Here is a 14,861-nt window from a genome sequence, read left to right on the forward strand (position 1 = left end):
AATGTTCAAAAGCCATGGCCATGGGGAACAAGTACTTCTTCTTTTTAAAATTTATTTATTTAGACAGAGGGCAAGGGAGGGAGAAAGAGAGGGAGAGAAACACCAAGGTGTAGTTGCCTCTTAAGCGCCCCCTACTGGGAACCTGGCTTCACCTGCAACCCAGACATGTGCCCTGACTGGGAATCGAACCAGTGATTCTTTGGTTCTCAGGCCGGTGCTCAGTCCACTGAGCCACACCAGCCAGGGCAGGACACGTTCCTATTACTTAACTTCTGGCGTTCCCCGCAGCAGTCCAGTCATGAGGTGGTAGCTGGGAAAAGGAAGTTTGGAGAAGAGATAGTTAGAACCATAAAGCTTTATTATAAATGGAGCACACGCTGGTGCTGTATGTTTAGGTAGTATGTACACACCTTACCTAAACACACACTAAAGATACATAAAGAGAGCCTGGTGGAGCAATACTGGATCCACCTGCAGTTCATGGACTTCATTCCCGGATGAGGAGTTCTGAAAATCCCTTCATTCATTTACTTAGCAAATACGTACACAGCGCCTGCTATCCACCAGGAAATGTTCTAGGCAGTGGGGACCCAGTAGGGTGCAAGTCAGACGCAATTCCTGCTCTCAAAAAACTGTCACCAGCCCTGGTTACTGTGGCTCAGTGGATTGAGCGGTGGTCTGTGAACCACAGGGTCGCCGGTTGGATTCCCAGCCAGGGCACATGCCTGCATTTGGGGCCAGATCCCCAGCAATAAATAACAACAATAGGCCTGACTGGTGTGGCTCAGTGGGTTGGGCATCGTCCCACGAAGTGAAAGGTCGTGGGTTTGATTCCCAGTCAGGACGCATGGGTAGGTTGCAGGTTCGGTCCCTGGTCAGGGTGCTTACAAGAGGCAACCAATCGATGTTTCTCTCTCTGTTCTCTCTCTCCCTTCCTCTCTCTGAAATCAATAAGCATGTCCTCGAGTGAGGAAAAAAAAGAGGAAAAAAAACCCTCTCCTAGAGGGTATAGCTTGGTGAAGAGAAAGTGACAGAGATGGCAAGTCCCGCCCCAACCCCCACCACTATTGGCCCCGCTGCACCAAGTACTATTTCCAGGGACTTAGACGACAGACCCCAAGGACCGCTCCCTTCAGAAGCACCAGAGATGGAGGCAGACTGGAAGCACTGAGATGTTGCATTTGGCACATACTTCTCCCCAGAGCACAGCGTTAAATTCCCAGGAACATCAATAGCTGGTGATGAAGCGCAGTCATCCTCTTGAGTCAAATTACACCTCTTACCACTGAAAACATTATAGCAAACACAAAGGTCAGGAATGCTCAAAATTCATCATCCCGAGTGTTTTATTGCACTTGACGATTACCTCTCTCTGGGGGGATTCACGCCGGTTGTATCTGTTCAGAGGAGTATTCGATGTGTCCAGCTGCGCGTCTGTCCCAGGCAGCGCTCAGGGACGGCACCCGGCACCGTTGGTTGCTTGAAATTGACCACTAGTTCTGCCTCCTCTGAAATTGACAAATTCTACCAACCAGGTCTGGTTGTTTTGTTTTTTTTTCTCTCCCTCCAGAGAGCTAGCTGGTTGTTAAGAGTTTGCCAGCAACCCCTGGTCATGAACAGGAGAGCAGAAGGCTGGGACGAGGGGCCTCACCTGGAGCATACTGCCCCCGGGGGCATTTGGGAAATTCACGGGGGCATTTTTAGCTGTCACTGTGGCCATCTGAAGCTATCACTGCATGTAGTGACCAGGACGACTAAGTTACATAATGAAAAGAATTGTCCCGCCTCCCCATGACTTTTGAATACCCTGTCAGATGGTCTTATAGGCAAAAAAATATATATAATAATAAAGTGATTCTGTCTCTCTGAGCCCGGGCTCTGCTTTGCGTGTGCGGCTCCCTGGCTTGGGGAAACCAGGTCCTTTGTCCTGTATACTGTCCCACATTCTGCACTTGGCCGATCCGTCCTCACGGTGTCGATTCACTGGCAACTTTATCCTCCTGTTTTCTGAAAACTGGTGATTATGGTAAGAGGCTTGATTGGATTCAAGCTTTCTGAGGGGTGAGTGGGTAGGTGGGAGGAAGAGGGGCAGAGATTTGAGGGTGGTGCAGGGAATCTCCTGTCCCCTCACTCAGGGGCTCAGGGTGGGGCTGCTTGTCCCTCTCTCAATGTTAAGATTGCTGGGGGCTCTGGAGGTGCCCACTTCATGCTCCCCCAGTGAAATTCCTCATCAGTCAGGTCCTGGTTTTGGCCGTGGTAGGACAAGTGTTGCCGGGACCCATGACGTAGGGTTGGGGGAAGCAAAAGTGTCATTTTCCAAGAGAATCTTCTCTGAAGTAACAGAAACTGAGCAAAGTTGCTACTCGCCAGGTGTTTTTCCAAGATTCCAGCCTGCCTGGTTTCAAATTCCAGCTTCTGCAACTTTCTAGCTGTGTGACCTTAGGCAAGTTCCGCCACCTCTCTGTGCCTTGGCTTCCACCTATGTACCACAGGGCTACCAAGGGTGTGTACCCCACAGAGCTGTGAAGAGGCAATGAGGCTGGCAGACCAGGTAAGTGCTAACAGGTTTTTGGTTTTTGGGGTGTTTTTTTTTTTGCCAGGATCAAGAAAGACAGGGCCCTGAGAGGGCTAAGAGTCAGGAAGGGCCTGGCCCAGATGGGCTCTGCCCTGCCCCTTCTTCCAGGCCTGCCTGTCAGCAGGCAAGTGCACAGGGAAGACAAGCTCACCTAGCTCCAGCAGCCCGGTCACCCCGCCTCTCATCAGCTCCCCGGAGGCCAGGGCGGAGTTTAGCGGATACAAGGAAGGACGTTTCTGGATATTTATGCGTGAAGAGTTGACCCCAAGAGGAATGAGTCCACTGAGCCACCCTCCAAGGCACCTGTCACCACCGGCCAAGTCCCCGCCACGAAAAGCAGGTGAGAGGCGGGAGGGGAGGTTACAGCCCAGACGGAACATGCCACCGCTCAGGGCGCAGAGAACGAACTTGAAGGTAGAGGGATTTGGCAACTGGAGGCTCGGGTGGCCCCTCCTTGGTCTTTGATCCCCTCTGGGCTGTGCGCCCACCTCGGGACCTCCCAAAGTAGACCGAGGGTGCAGCTCGCGATGCCTGCGCTCCCGGCTGCCCCGCCCCCGCCCCCGCCCCCACCCCAGCACACCAGCCATTTGCAAGCCCATCACCCTCCCCCGCTCCTTCCCCTTCTCTTTCCTGCAGGTCAGTTACGTGAGCCCCCACCGCCCGTCACCTTCCCCACCCCAGGCCACCTGCTCTCTCCCTCCTCTGCACCAGGTCCCTCCTGTCACCAGCTTCCTGCCACCAACTTGAGAATAAATGGGCAGATGGAGACGCCCAGGGCTGGGTGGCGGGAGCCAGGGTATCCGGTTCCCCTCTTAGGGTCTGCTCCCCCACCTCCGGGAGGGCGGGCGGGACCCACCGCAGGACCCGGGGGTCCGCACAGGTCCCCCGCCCGCCACCCCACCCCCAGCCCGGCCCCCCACTCCCGAGGCGACTTCATCTCTCCGGGTCCCTAACCCCATCCTGCGGGAGCCGACCCGCCCCGAGCGGAGCGCGTCCGAGGCGCCCGACCGGGGCACCTAATGGGGGACCTGTGCCTGCCAGGCCGACGGAGGCCGAAATGGGGCAGGGAGGGGCTTTCGCAGCGGTTGGTTGGAACCGACCGCAAGTGACTAGGTGTGACCGGAATGGGCCTGGGCAGGAGAGAGACGGGTGATTCTGTGGGATCGGCTGGTGACCCTGCCGAGGCTGCGGTTGGGGTAGGGGGTGGGGGGAGAGGAAGCCGGGAAGGGCTGGGAGCTGCGGAGGGGCAGGGCCAGCTCCGGGTGTGGGGGCTGATGGAGGGAGGCAGGAGGCCGGGGCCAGGCTCCGGAGCGGGGCAGGACCAAGCGGGGTCTGGGATGGACAGAAGTGGTGGAGACGAGAAGAGTTTAAACGGAATTAGCAGCAGGTGTCCTGGCCTCACTTTCCTGGTGGACCTTGGAGGCCAGATTCCTCACTCAAAGTTGGTCCCCTTTTCCATTCTGTGCCCTTCTGCAATGTCTCAAAAACACCTCCCAAGGGCACCGGGACCCCTCTTCTCACCGGCCCCACCACCCACACCTGGCCTGACGTGCCTAGTGCAGCTGTAGGGACTGAGGGCGGATATCCACCTGGACTTCCTGACCCCAGAGGGCTAAGGGAATGACAGGCTCCTCCCATTTACACAAAGCAGCCCTGCAGCCTCACCATGGCCCCAGGGACCTCAGACCGGGGACTGTCCCGATGCCAGTGCCTCGCCCAGCCCTGACCTTTCCCCCACTTGCCACCTACCACCTCTGATTAGTCTCTGAGCCTCAGTTCCCTTCACTTTAAAATTTTCAGAAGCTCACTGCAAGGCCGGCCCTCCGAGACCCTGGGTTTCGTCCTGTGAGGCTGTCTCCACCGCCGCCTCCTCTCCCTCCAGCCTCGATCAAGGTCAGCAGGTCAGAGTTCAGAGGCAATTCTCACTCCCCACTGCAAGCCCCTCAGTAGGGGCCCACGCCCCTTCCTGGGGGAGGAGGAGGAGGAGCCTGTAAGAAGGCTGACCTGTGTTATTCCAGAATATCCCGCCTTTTTTTTCCCCTTCACCCAAAGAAACTACCCCTATTGTCTTTTTGTCTCCTGGAAACAAATTTCTGGGGGAAACTCAGAGGCCCCCCCGCTGCCAGTCCAGAGATCAGGGTGTTTGATGGTGAACTTGTGCTCTTTCAATATTCAGTTTTTCACCTACAGGGCCCTGGGAACAGAGACAAAAAGAGAAAAAAAAAAAACCAGGCTGTAGGGACATGAAGAACTGGAGGCAAGGAGATGTTGGCAGAGACTCAGAGAGAAGAGGGAGAAAAAAAGATAAACAAACACAGATGAAGCCAGACAAGGACATGGTAGAGGTGGAGAGCTGTATTCTGTTAAAAAGCAAAAATAACAAGAAAAAAACCCCCTCCAGCTGAGCAAATTTACTATCTCACTGGTGTCAGTCAGTGAATGAGTCGCGGACTGGGTTGCACAAGCGGAGAAAGGAGGTCTGACTGGCCGGACGCAGGGAGGGGCCCCTCGAGGCAGAAAGGAGCAGCGACAGCGGGTTACACAAGGCCCCTTTCCTTTGGGGGACCTGCCCCGTGCCGACCAGGAGGTTCCCGAGGGACCTGGGAGGCGCCGAATCGGGAGTCAGGCAGGTCTCTGCTGGGCTGACAGGGAACTGAGCATAAGCGACGCCTTTTTTGAGCCCGTCGCCTGATATTTAACAAGTCTCTCTGCATATAGATATCCTGAGCACCTACTGTGTGCCCGGAGCAGTTTCCGTGGGCTGCGGGGGGGCACACACAGGGGAGAGAATGGACCCTGTCTCTTCACGGAGCTGTGTGTGTAAGAGACTGAGTCCCAGAGACGCCAAAGGGGAGGAAGGAGGCAGCGAGAACAGGGCCACGGGTTAGAGAAGGGACAGCCGGGGCAGGTCCTCCCGGCCGGGCCTCCCCTCCCCCTCTCTCTTTGGTCTCTCACTCTCCCCGTCTGTCTGTCTGTCTCTCTCTCCCTGTCTCCTCTCTCTCTGCCTCAATGTCTTTGTCTTCCTTCCTGCTCTCTCCCCTCCTGGCTCTTTCCCCGTCTTTCGTCTATTTCTTTATGTCTATTTCCCTTTCTCCTTTTTCATCTCTGCCTCCTCCCACCGCCTCCCTCCCTCCCTCAGTCCCTCTCTCCCTTCCTTCCCCCAACCATTTCCTTTGGCCCCCGGCTGTCCCTTGTCCTGTACTTGGCAAATCAGGAGCAAATAGAGGAGCCAAGTGGACGCGTTGCTTGGCATTCACAGCCTCGTGGGAGAAAAAAAAAAAGAGAGAGAAATGCCCCCGGGGAAACGAGATGAAGGAGGCTCTTCCTCCCCCCGGCTTGGGGGCCCCTTCGACCTTCCCCAGCTTCTTCCTGCTTCCCAACACCCAGGGAGTTTCTCTCCATCCAGGGTCCAGGGCGGGGTCCCTAGGGAACCTGGACAGAAATAAAAGTGCCCGTGGCCCGGGGAGAACAGGAACCTGGAAGCCCATATGAGCACAGCGATACTTTCCCCTTCGTGGGATCTTACTCGCCTTTTTGTTTTTATTTATTTTAGAGAGAGGGGAAAGGAGGGGGAAACAGAGGGAGAGAAACATCGACGTGTGAGAGATCCATCAACTGATTGCCTCTCACACGCCCCCCCCCGCCCCAGCCGGGGACCCGGCTTGCAAGCCAGGCATGGGCCCTGACTAGGAATCGAACCTCTGACCTTTTGGGTCACAGACCGGCACTCAATCCACTGAGCCACACCAGCTGGGACGGGCCTACTGCCTTGTTCTCAGGGCCGACTTCTCTCCGTTCATGGGTTTCTCCGGGTGAACTTCGACAGGGCTGACCAAGGCCGCACTGGCTGGGCCCGAAAAGACCCTTCAGCTGCCAGGCCAGCAATCAGTGTGTCGCCCCCACTCTGTGTTTGTAACCCCAAATTCCCAAGGGACAGCGCCTGCTTGGTGAGGCTTCTCCTCCTGAGTCAGGAGCCACGGGCGCCTGTCAAGGGCTGGCCATCCCGGAGCCAGCATCAAATGGCACACCACGGGCCGTGTTTTAGTTTTGGCTTTTGTTCGTTTGTTTGTTTTACATATATATATAAAGGTGCCAGTCCTGTTGGAGTAGAATGCATCTGAGCGTGACCTCGTTGTAGCCTAGTCTCCTGGGTCATGACCTTATCTCCAAACAAGGTCACATTCAAGGCCCGGAGAGTTGGGGTTTCAACATGCCTTCCCCGTCGAGAGGCACGGTGAAACCCAGGATGGGCTGCAACGAGGTCTGTTGGTTGGGTGAGCAAAAACGGGCTACCTCAGTCCAGAGCAGCCGCGGCTGGTGTGGCTCAGCGGATGGCGTGCTGGCCTGGGAACCTAAGGGTCACCGGTTCGATTCCCAGTCAGGGCACATGTCTGAGTTGCAGGCCAGGTCCCCAGTAGGGGGCACTCAAGAGGCAACCACACAGATGTTTCCCTCTCTTTCTGCCTTTCCCTTCTCTCTATAAATAGATAGATAAATAATACAGTCCACCCCTTGTTTGTCCACTACGCAAACTCTTTATCCCATATCTTCAACTATATTTAAAAAAAAAATCAAACATCAGCCACGGTGGCCAGGTGTTCATGCTGATGTCACTTTTTTCTTTTCCTTTTTTAATGATTTTATTTATTTACTTTAGACAGAGGGGAAGAGAGGGAGAAAAAGAGGGAGAGAAGCACTGATATGTGAGAGACCACATCCAGGGGTTGCTTTTTGCACAGCCCCAACTGGGGACTTGGCCGGCAACCCTTGGGCCATGTGCCCTGACTAGGAATCGAACTGGCGACCTTTCAGTTTGCAGGCCTGCGCTCAGTCCACGGAGCCACAGCAGCCGGGCGTGACGTCACTTTTCAATCCTTTGAGGTCTTGCTATCATGGCGAAGCAGAATTCACCAAGCAGTTGGATTGTTCCCCCACCAACTCCACCTGTCAATCAGTAACTCGGGCGACCTGGGGTGAGCGAGCTCAGGGCGGACAGACACCTCCCGGGACTAAAGGGCTGGCGCTCGCTCCATCTCTCCGTTCAGTGTGAACCCGGACTGGCAAAGCGGGGCCTCGGGGTCCTTCCGACCTGACGACCTGACGGGATTTCAGCAGGAAGTGTCAGGAGAGTTACCACCGCAGTAGCTGGCTTGGCGGGGCGAAATGGCACCCGCTGTTCCCGGTGATTGGACCTCCGTTCTTGAGTTTGGCAAAGGAAGAAGAATTCAGAGCCGAGGAACTCAAATTATAAACATGTAACATTCCGCTCTCACAAGCAAGAAGGGTCGGAGACAGTCGGGCAGTCAAAGATGTTTTATTGGCCAAAGTTTCAAAGTTTTACCTGCGCAGGGGTGAACTCTCGGGGTGTCCGGAGACACGGTGCCAAAATGGCTACAAATGAGAGTCGCCCCTAACGCTTACAGGCTGGGGTTCTTATAGAAGCGGGCAAGCAAGCGGGTTTCCAGAAGCAAAGGTGGCAGTTAGCGATAAACGAGCTCAGGTGTGAAGCACTTAACAACAACTCCGTTTTGACCAATTCCTAACTCTCTGGGACACCTGCCTGGGGTGGGTGCAGTTTCTACTCAGGCTTGAGCGAGCAGTCTTGGGTTGAGCAAACAGCTTAGCACAAACAACTTATTTCCTCGACTCTAACAAAGCACATGTTTATTTAGAAAGAGAGGGCCAGGAAAAGAAAGTGAGGTACAGGAGCGCTCCAGAGAGGGAGAGCATGGATGCTGGTTCCTCTTTCTTACGTTTTTTTTTTCATCAGTGGGGTGGGGGTGGGAGGCTTCCAGTAAAGACTGGAAAACCTACTAGAGCAGTTGTAAGCGCTTGTCTTGAGGGTTTTTTTTTTATTTTTTGTTTTTTAAAGCTTGTATTCATTTATCTTTAGAGGGGAAGGGAAGGAGAGAGGGAGAGAAATATCAATGTATGGTTGCCTCTCTTGTGTCCCCTGCTGAGAACTGGCCTGCAACCCAGGCATGTGCCCTGACTGGGAATCAAATAGAGATTCTCTGATTCGCAGGCCCTGGGCTCAATCCACTGAGCTACACCAGCCAGGGTTTAAGGGTGTTATCTGAATTCTAGGAGTGGGGTTAGGGGAGAATCCAATACAATATTCATCAGCTTTATGCTGATGACTCAAAATGAGGTTTATTCCCCTGACTTCATCTACCCTTGGGTGACGCTGGCAAACAGCACTAACCGGATTTCTGCTAATGAGTTCCCAGAGTAGGGTAATTTAAGCTCTTTACCCTCTGGTTGGGAGGGGAAGTGTAAACCATTTACTCTAAAGCGTCCGTAGTTAGGGAAGTTAAGAGGGCTGTAAATTGCTTGGCTGTTTAATATGTGTTTCAGTTTCCCTAATCCACTGGTCCTAGTTTGCTAGTCTGCCTCAGAATGACGCACCCCTGCCGTGGCTTCAGGGATTGAGTGCCAGCCAAAGAGTCACTGGTTCGATTCCCAGTCAGGACACATGCCCGCATTGCGGGCCAGGTTCCCAGTAGGGGGCATGCGAGAGGCAAGCATACATTAATGTTTCTCTCTCTTTCTCTCCTTTCCCCTTTCTCTCCTGTCCCCTCTCTCTAAAAATAAATACGGTCTTTCAAAAAAATAATAATAATAACCTAGATTGACCATGATAGATAGATACATCCAATGTGAAAAGTGGAAATCCCTGGCCCTGGGCCCAGAACCCATACGGAAGAACCCCTTTTGCACTGTATGTGATAATATAAGAAAATTCCTGCAGGTACATGTGTTCCAGGCGGTTTCACTCTGAGAGGTGAAGTCAAGCGCCTAGAATCACACGGCTCACAAGTGTGGGAGCCTGGCGTGGGCAGCTCGTGGCGAAAGTGCGTGTGTTGAACCTGACCCCTAACTTGTGGGCATGGGCCCGAAGACAGTCTCCTGGGCGTCCACTGGGCCGTGACCTGAAACTTATTCAGCAAACGCAGCCTTTCTGGTTCCTTTCACTCAAGTCCAAGGGGTGGGAGCGGGTGGTACCTAGGAGTCTATTTCTGCAGGGCCTCAGCACTCCCAGTCAAGTTGGGTAAGTTCAAGTTCAGGCACCTAGCTGACCAACCTGAGCTTCCTGTGGAAAGATGGCTTTCGCTTGATTCTAATGGGCTCTGAGTGTTTGGGGGACTATAACACAAAAGCAGTTATGTTGCTGGACTAGGTCCCGTGCCAACTGGTATTGGTCACAACCAAGGCTAAGGGACCACACCTGCATAGCTCCTGGCGTCTCCCTGGGCCCAACCAGGCCACACCCTGCTCGGTTCCACACGAGCGTCCTTCACCGATTTCACCAGACTCAGGCCCTGAGCCTGACCTTCTGACAATCTCTCATCTCTCCTCTGCCTTTATGCTGAGGCTCCCAGATTCCCAGCCAATGAAAGCCTACCCTGGAAAAAGTTTTCAAGGAGTGGGTAGAGCCCTGGCTGGGTAGTTCAGTGGGTTAGAGTGTCGTCCAGATATGCCAAGGTTGTGGCTTCGATCCCAGGTCAGGGCACATACAAACAGCAACCAGTGAATGCTTCGATAAGTGGAACAACAAACTGATGTTTCTCTCTCTCTCTAAGATAAGTTTTTTAAAAGAGTTACAAAGAGTGGGTGGGCACTTCACATTTACAGGAAAGGAAAAAGGAAGTCTTCAGAGGAGCTGAAGGCCCTTGCCTCTTTGACCTCTGTAACGCCAAGGGATAATAGCGCTGCCTCTCCTCCCTGGCTTCTGGCCTGGGAAAGGGAGTTGGAACCAGCTCCGTTCCTGCTTTCCTTGGCTCACAGCCGCTCTGCGTGGCTCAGCAACCACAGCTTCGAAGCCTCATGCCTTTGGGGCCTCTGCTTTGTCCCAAGGGTTCCCAGGCGACCGGTTACCTTCTGCACTTTACAAACCGCTGGTTCAGGCGCGATGCCCCCCACTCCGGTGACACCAGAGTCCCCAGTGCTCCTGGCACTTCTGTGCTCTGCAGCCGCCCCCTTGCATGGGAAGGATTTCCGTGAGAATCAGAGTTGATGAGAACAGACTGCACAATTGCTCAGATGTAAGGGATATGGCTGGGATTTCGTGGCCCAGACAGGCAGCTCCGCTGAGAACTTTGCACATATGTTCGGGTATTTTATGGTTACCAGCGCCTTCTGCTTCAGCCCCAAATCGATCTGTCCCGGCTTCTCCAACCTGTACCCTTTCTTTCTACGTCCCCTGTGGGTCATAGAATGATATCCGTTTGGTCTCTGTCCCCAGTTCCTGGCAGACAGCTCATAAAATCATCCGCATTTCCCAAGTGGTAAGAGTAATAGGAGTGTCCATTGTTCTGATAAGGAAATTCTAGATAGATTCAGGGTGGGATCTGGCTACCAGAGAAAGCAAGTCTTGGTTAGAAGACTGAAACTCGGTGCGCCACCCCTCATCCTCTGGGGAAGGGAGCGGGGCAGAAGGTGGAGTTCATACCCCACGGTCAATGATTTTCTTTTTCTGATCAGGGCACGCACGTGCCTGGGTTGTAGGTTCCATCCCTGGTTGGGGTGCATAGAAGAGGCAACCGTTCAGTTTCTCTCTCATGTCAGTGTTTCTCTGCCTCCCTCTCCCTCTCTCTACACAAATAAATGAGTAGGTAAATAAATATTAAAGAAAAAGTCACTCTTCCATGACACCTAACGTAGAAAGTTTCACTCACGCAGAGGGCTTCTGGGCTGGGGGGGCGTGTGGAGGCGCTGGGAGGGCAGTGGCAGGAGAGGGCGTGGAAGCTCCGCCCCTTCCGCCCCCCACTCCATCTGGTTCTTCCTGCCTTCCACTGTCCCTAATGACATGATCGCCTTTCTTTCTTTCTTTCTTTCTTTCTTTCTTTCTTTCTTTCTTTCTTTCTTTCTTTCTTTCTTTCTTCCTTCCTTCCTTCCTTCCTTCCTTCCTTCCTTCCTTCCTTCCTCCTCCTCTCTTTCTTTCTTTCTTTCTTTCTTTCTTTCTTCCTTCCTTCCTTCCTTCCTTCCTTCCTTCCTTCTTTCTTTCTTTCTTTCTTTCTTTCTTCCTTCCTTCCTTCCTTCCTTCCTTCCTTCCTTCCTTCCTTCCTTCCTCTCTTTCTTTCTTTCTTTCTTTCTTTCTTTCTTTCTTTCTTTCTTTCTTTCTTTCTTTCTTTTCTTCCTTCTTTCTTTCTTCTTCCTTCTTTCTTTCTTTCTTTTTTTTTTTTTGCAGCTTCCCCAAATCTGCAGAAAAATCAGATTGGCTTATTTCTTGTTCAACCAACAGCCAGAAGAAGAGATGCACTGGCCTGAGTCTTGGACAAACAGCTTCCATTGTTTGGGGAGCTGCCCCCCCCCACCCCCGTGAGGCTGCTATGGAAAGAGCATTCCGATTCCTCCACCTGGAAGCCAGCAGCCGATGATTGCATCAATCACGCCTCCATAACAAAACCCTCATAACAGCCCTAAACAATGGGGTTCAGAGGGCCTCTGAGTTGTTGGGCATGCCCATGAGTCTGGAGGTTGTGCCCCCAACCCCACCAGCACAGACGTTCCTGCGTTCAGCAGGGACCCTTCTGGAGTCCTTCTTCTTCTGACACCCTGTGCGCCTCTTCTTCTGACTGGTCGTCATTATTATAAATGTCAGTAAAGCATCTTCCTGAGTTCTGTGAGCCATTCTAGCCAATTAGCAGGCCCGAAGAGGGGTCCTGGGAACCCCGGATTTACAGCCGGTCGGTCAGAGTATAAATGACCCCGGACTGGAGATTGGCGTCTGGAGTTGGAGGGGAGAAAAAAAAAACTCTCATGAGCCAACTGCCTTTAGAGCCTTTTTTTTAAGGTTTTATTTATTTATTTTTAGAGAGAGGGGAAGGAAGGGAGAAAGAGGAGAGAAACATCAATGTGTGGGTGCCTCTTGCACACCCCCTACTGGGGACCTGGCGCGCAGCTCAGGTATGTGCCCTGACAGGGAATCAAACCGAAAACCTTTTGGTTCTCAGACTGGCACTTAATCCACTGAGCCACACCAGCCAGGGCTAGAGCCTTTTAGTAAAAATTCTCAAGAGAGAGAATTGGCCAACGCATCCTACAGAGCCAGCCTGCACTTGCTATAGGCTGTGGCCAGTGAGTTGAGGAAGCACTACGAAGCCCCCCCAGGGGTCTCTCTCACACTCAGTGTGCTCCGCCCAGGAGAGGGGGCTTGCCAAGTGGTTAAGCTCTGGATGGCCCAGCCAATGTCCCTTCAAAGGGGATACAGATGGGCAGGTCGTGCAAAGATGGACATCTCTAGAAACTGGATCCTCAGTACATAGTAGGTTCATACACTTGTACTCGCCATACAGACAGCTACATATGTATCACACACAACTAAACACACAATAAAGGTGCCCACAATGTATGTCCACATATATATACACACACAAACCACATTCCCAATGACCTGCACACTCTGTGTACGAGTATACTGCATACCCACATGTATACAATGTATACACACCACCGTAATGTACACAAGTCCATTTGTAGACAACACACACACATACACATGATGTACAGATACCCATATGCACACACACACTGTGTATACAACACACCCACCTACAGACAATGCATGTGCCCTGTGCACACCCACCATGCCTAGCTGTCCATACGTGTACACACACCCGCACAACGCACGCTAAGAGCAAACCTGCAAACACATCTGAGTACTCACACTCACTCACCTGCACAGAAAAAGCAAACCCACACTCACACACACCTACACGATGTGTGCACACGCAGCTGCCCCTCTCAGCCCCCGGCTAATGCTCCCCGCTCTCCCTCCCCCCACAGCCATGCTCAGCATTCAGGGGCCTTTCTACTTCCTCCTTGTCTTCACGGCTTCCGTCATATTCCACCTCCAGCAGCGGGCAGTGAAGATTCAACCCATAACAAAGAAGGCACAGATGCTGGACCCGGTGACGACCGCGAACAGCACGAGCCAGCCACCCAGGGGCATGTGGACCATCAACTCGATAGGCCGCCTGGGGAACCAGATGGGCGAGTACGCCACGCTGTACGCCCTGGCCAAGATGAACCGCCGCCAGCCCTTCATCCCCGCGCAGATGCACAGCACGCTCGCGCCCATCTTCAGAATCACCCTCCCGGTCCTGCACGACGCCACGGCCAGCAGGGTCCCCTGGCGGAACTACCACCTGAACGACTGGATGGAGGAGCGCCACCGCCACATCCCCTGGGAGTTCGTGCGCCTCACCGGCTACCCCTGCTCCTGGACCTTCTACCACCACCTGCGCCCCGAGATCCTGCGGGAGTTCACCCTGCACGACCACGTGCGCGAGGAGGCCCAGAGGCACCTGCGGGGTCTGCAGGTGAGAGGGGGCCGGCCGAGCACCTTCGTGGGGGTCCACGTGCGCCGGGGGGACTACGTGCACGTCATGCCGCGGGTGTGGAAGGGCGTGGTGGCCGACCGGACGTACCTAGAGCAGGCGCTGGACTGGTTCCGGGCCCGCTACAGCGCCCCCCTCTTCGTGGTCACCAGCAACAACATGGACTGGTGCCGGCAGAACATCGATGCCTCCCGGGGCGACGTGGCCTTTGCTGGCAACGGCGTGGAGGGCTCCCCGGGCAAGGACTTCGCGCTGCTCATGCAGTGTAACCACACCATCATGACCATTGGGACCTTCGGGGTCTGGGCCGCCTACCTCGTGGGGGGAGTCACCATCTACCTGGCCAACTACACCCTCCCGGACTCTCCCTTTCTCAAAGTCTTTAAGCCAGAGGCGGCCTTCCTGCCGGAGTGGATCGGGATTGCGGCAGACCTGTCCCCGCTACTCAAGCACTGAGGGCAGCCTGCCTGGGGCACTTCCTTCTCCTTGTCTGCCTCCGCCCCATCCATTCTGAGGCATAAAGAGCACAGTTCCCTATACCAGGACCCGTCCCTCTTGCATCGAAATACTCCTGACTGCGAGAAACGGAAGTCCCACGGAACTTGTTTAATTAACAGGGCTCAGTGAACTGAGCACTGGCCTGCAAACCAAAAGGTCGCAGGTTCGATTCCCAGTCAGGGCACATGCCTGGGTTGCAGACCAGTTCCCAGCAGGGGACCCACGAGAAGCAATTCTACATTGACATTTCTCTCCCTCTCTCCTTCCCTTCCCCTCTAAAGCTAAATAAATAAAATCTTTTTTAAAAAGCCATTAATCTGTTGATGAAACTCCATCATGTGTCATGTACAGTGCCCCCATTTTGAATTTGGCCGGTTGAGTCCCTTGGTGCCATTCAGGATGTTCCTGTGTTCCCCTCTACTTCCGGCTAACCAGAGTGAGAACTC

The 14,861-nt window shown here is 53.7% G+C and overlaps 1 protein-coding gene across 2 annotated transcripts; it reads left to right on the top strand.

Moving 5' to 3' along the window:
- The first annotated feature begins 2,794 nt into the window (after nucleotides 1-2,794).
- Nucleotides 2,795-14,682, top strand: LOC119044277 (galactoside alpha-(1,2)-fucosyltransferase 2). Of its 2 annotated transcripts, none has more exons than XM_053659792.1 (2): nucleotides 2,795-2,915; nucleotides 13,364-14,682. In XM_053659792.1, the coding sequence occupies exons 1-2, from the start codon at nucleotides 2,822-2,824 to the stop codon at nucleotides 14,371-14,373; spliced, it is 1,104 nt and encodes a 367-aa protein (XP_053515767.1). In that variant the 5' UTR covers nucleotides 2,795-2,821; the 3' UTR covers nucleotides 14,374-14,682. The 2 variants fall into 2 exon arrangements, with proteins under 2 accessions (XP_053515767.1, XP_036994468.2); XM_037138573.2 differs by lacking the exon at nucleotides 2,795-2,915 and adding an exon at nucleotides 12,027-12,174.
- The last annotated feature ends 179 nt before the right edge of the window (nucleotides 14,683-14,861 follow it).

The sequence above is a fragment of the Artibeus jamaicensis genome, unplaced genomic scaffold (genome assembly GCF_021234435.1).
Source record: "Artibeus jamaicensis isolate MK-2021 breed Jamaican fruit bat unplaced genomic scaffold, CSHL_Jam_final scaffold_804, whole genome shotgun sequence".
NCBI lineage: Eukaryota > Metazoa > Chordata > Mammalia > Chiroptera > Phyllostomidae > Artibeus > Artibeus jamaicensis.

Bases quoted from the DNA above. Each gene is read 5' to 3' on its own strand.
- LOC119044277 (XM_053659792.1), top strand. From the start codon at position 2,822: ATGCGTGAAGAGTTGACCCCAAGAGGAATGAGTCCACTGAGCCACCCT. The intron at 2,916-13,363 runs GTGAGAGGCGGG...CTCCCCCCACAG, and splicing joins GTCCCCGCCACGAAAAGCAG to CCATGCTCAGCATTCAGGGG.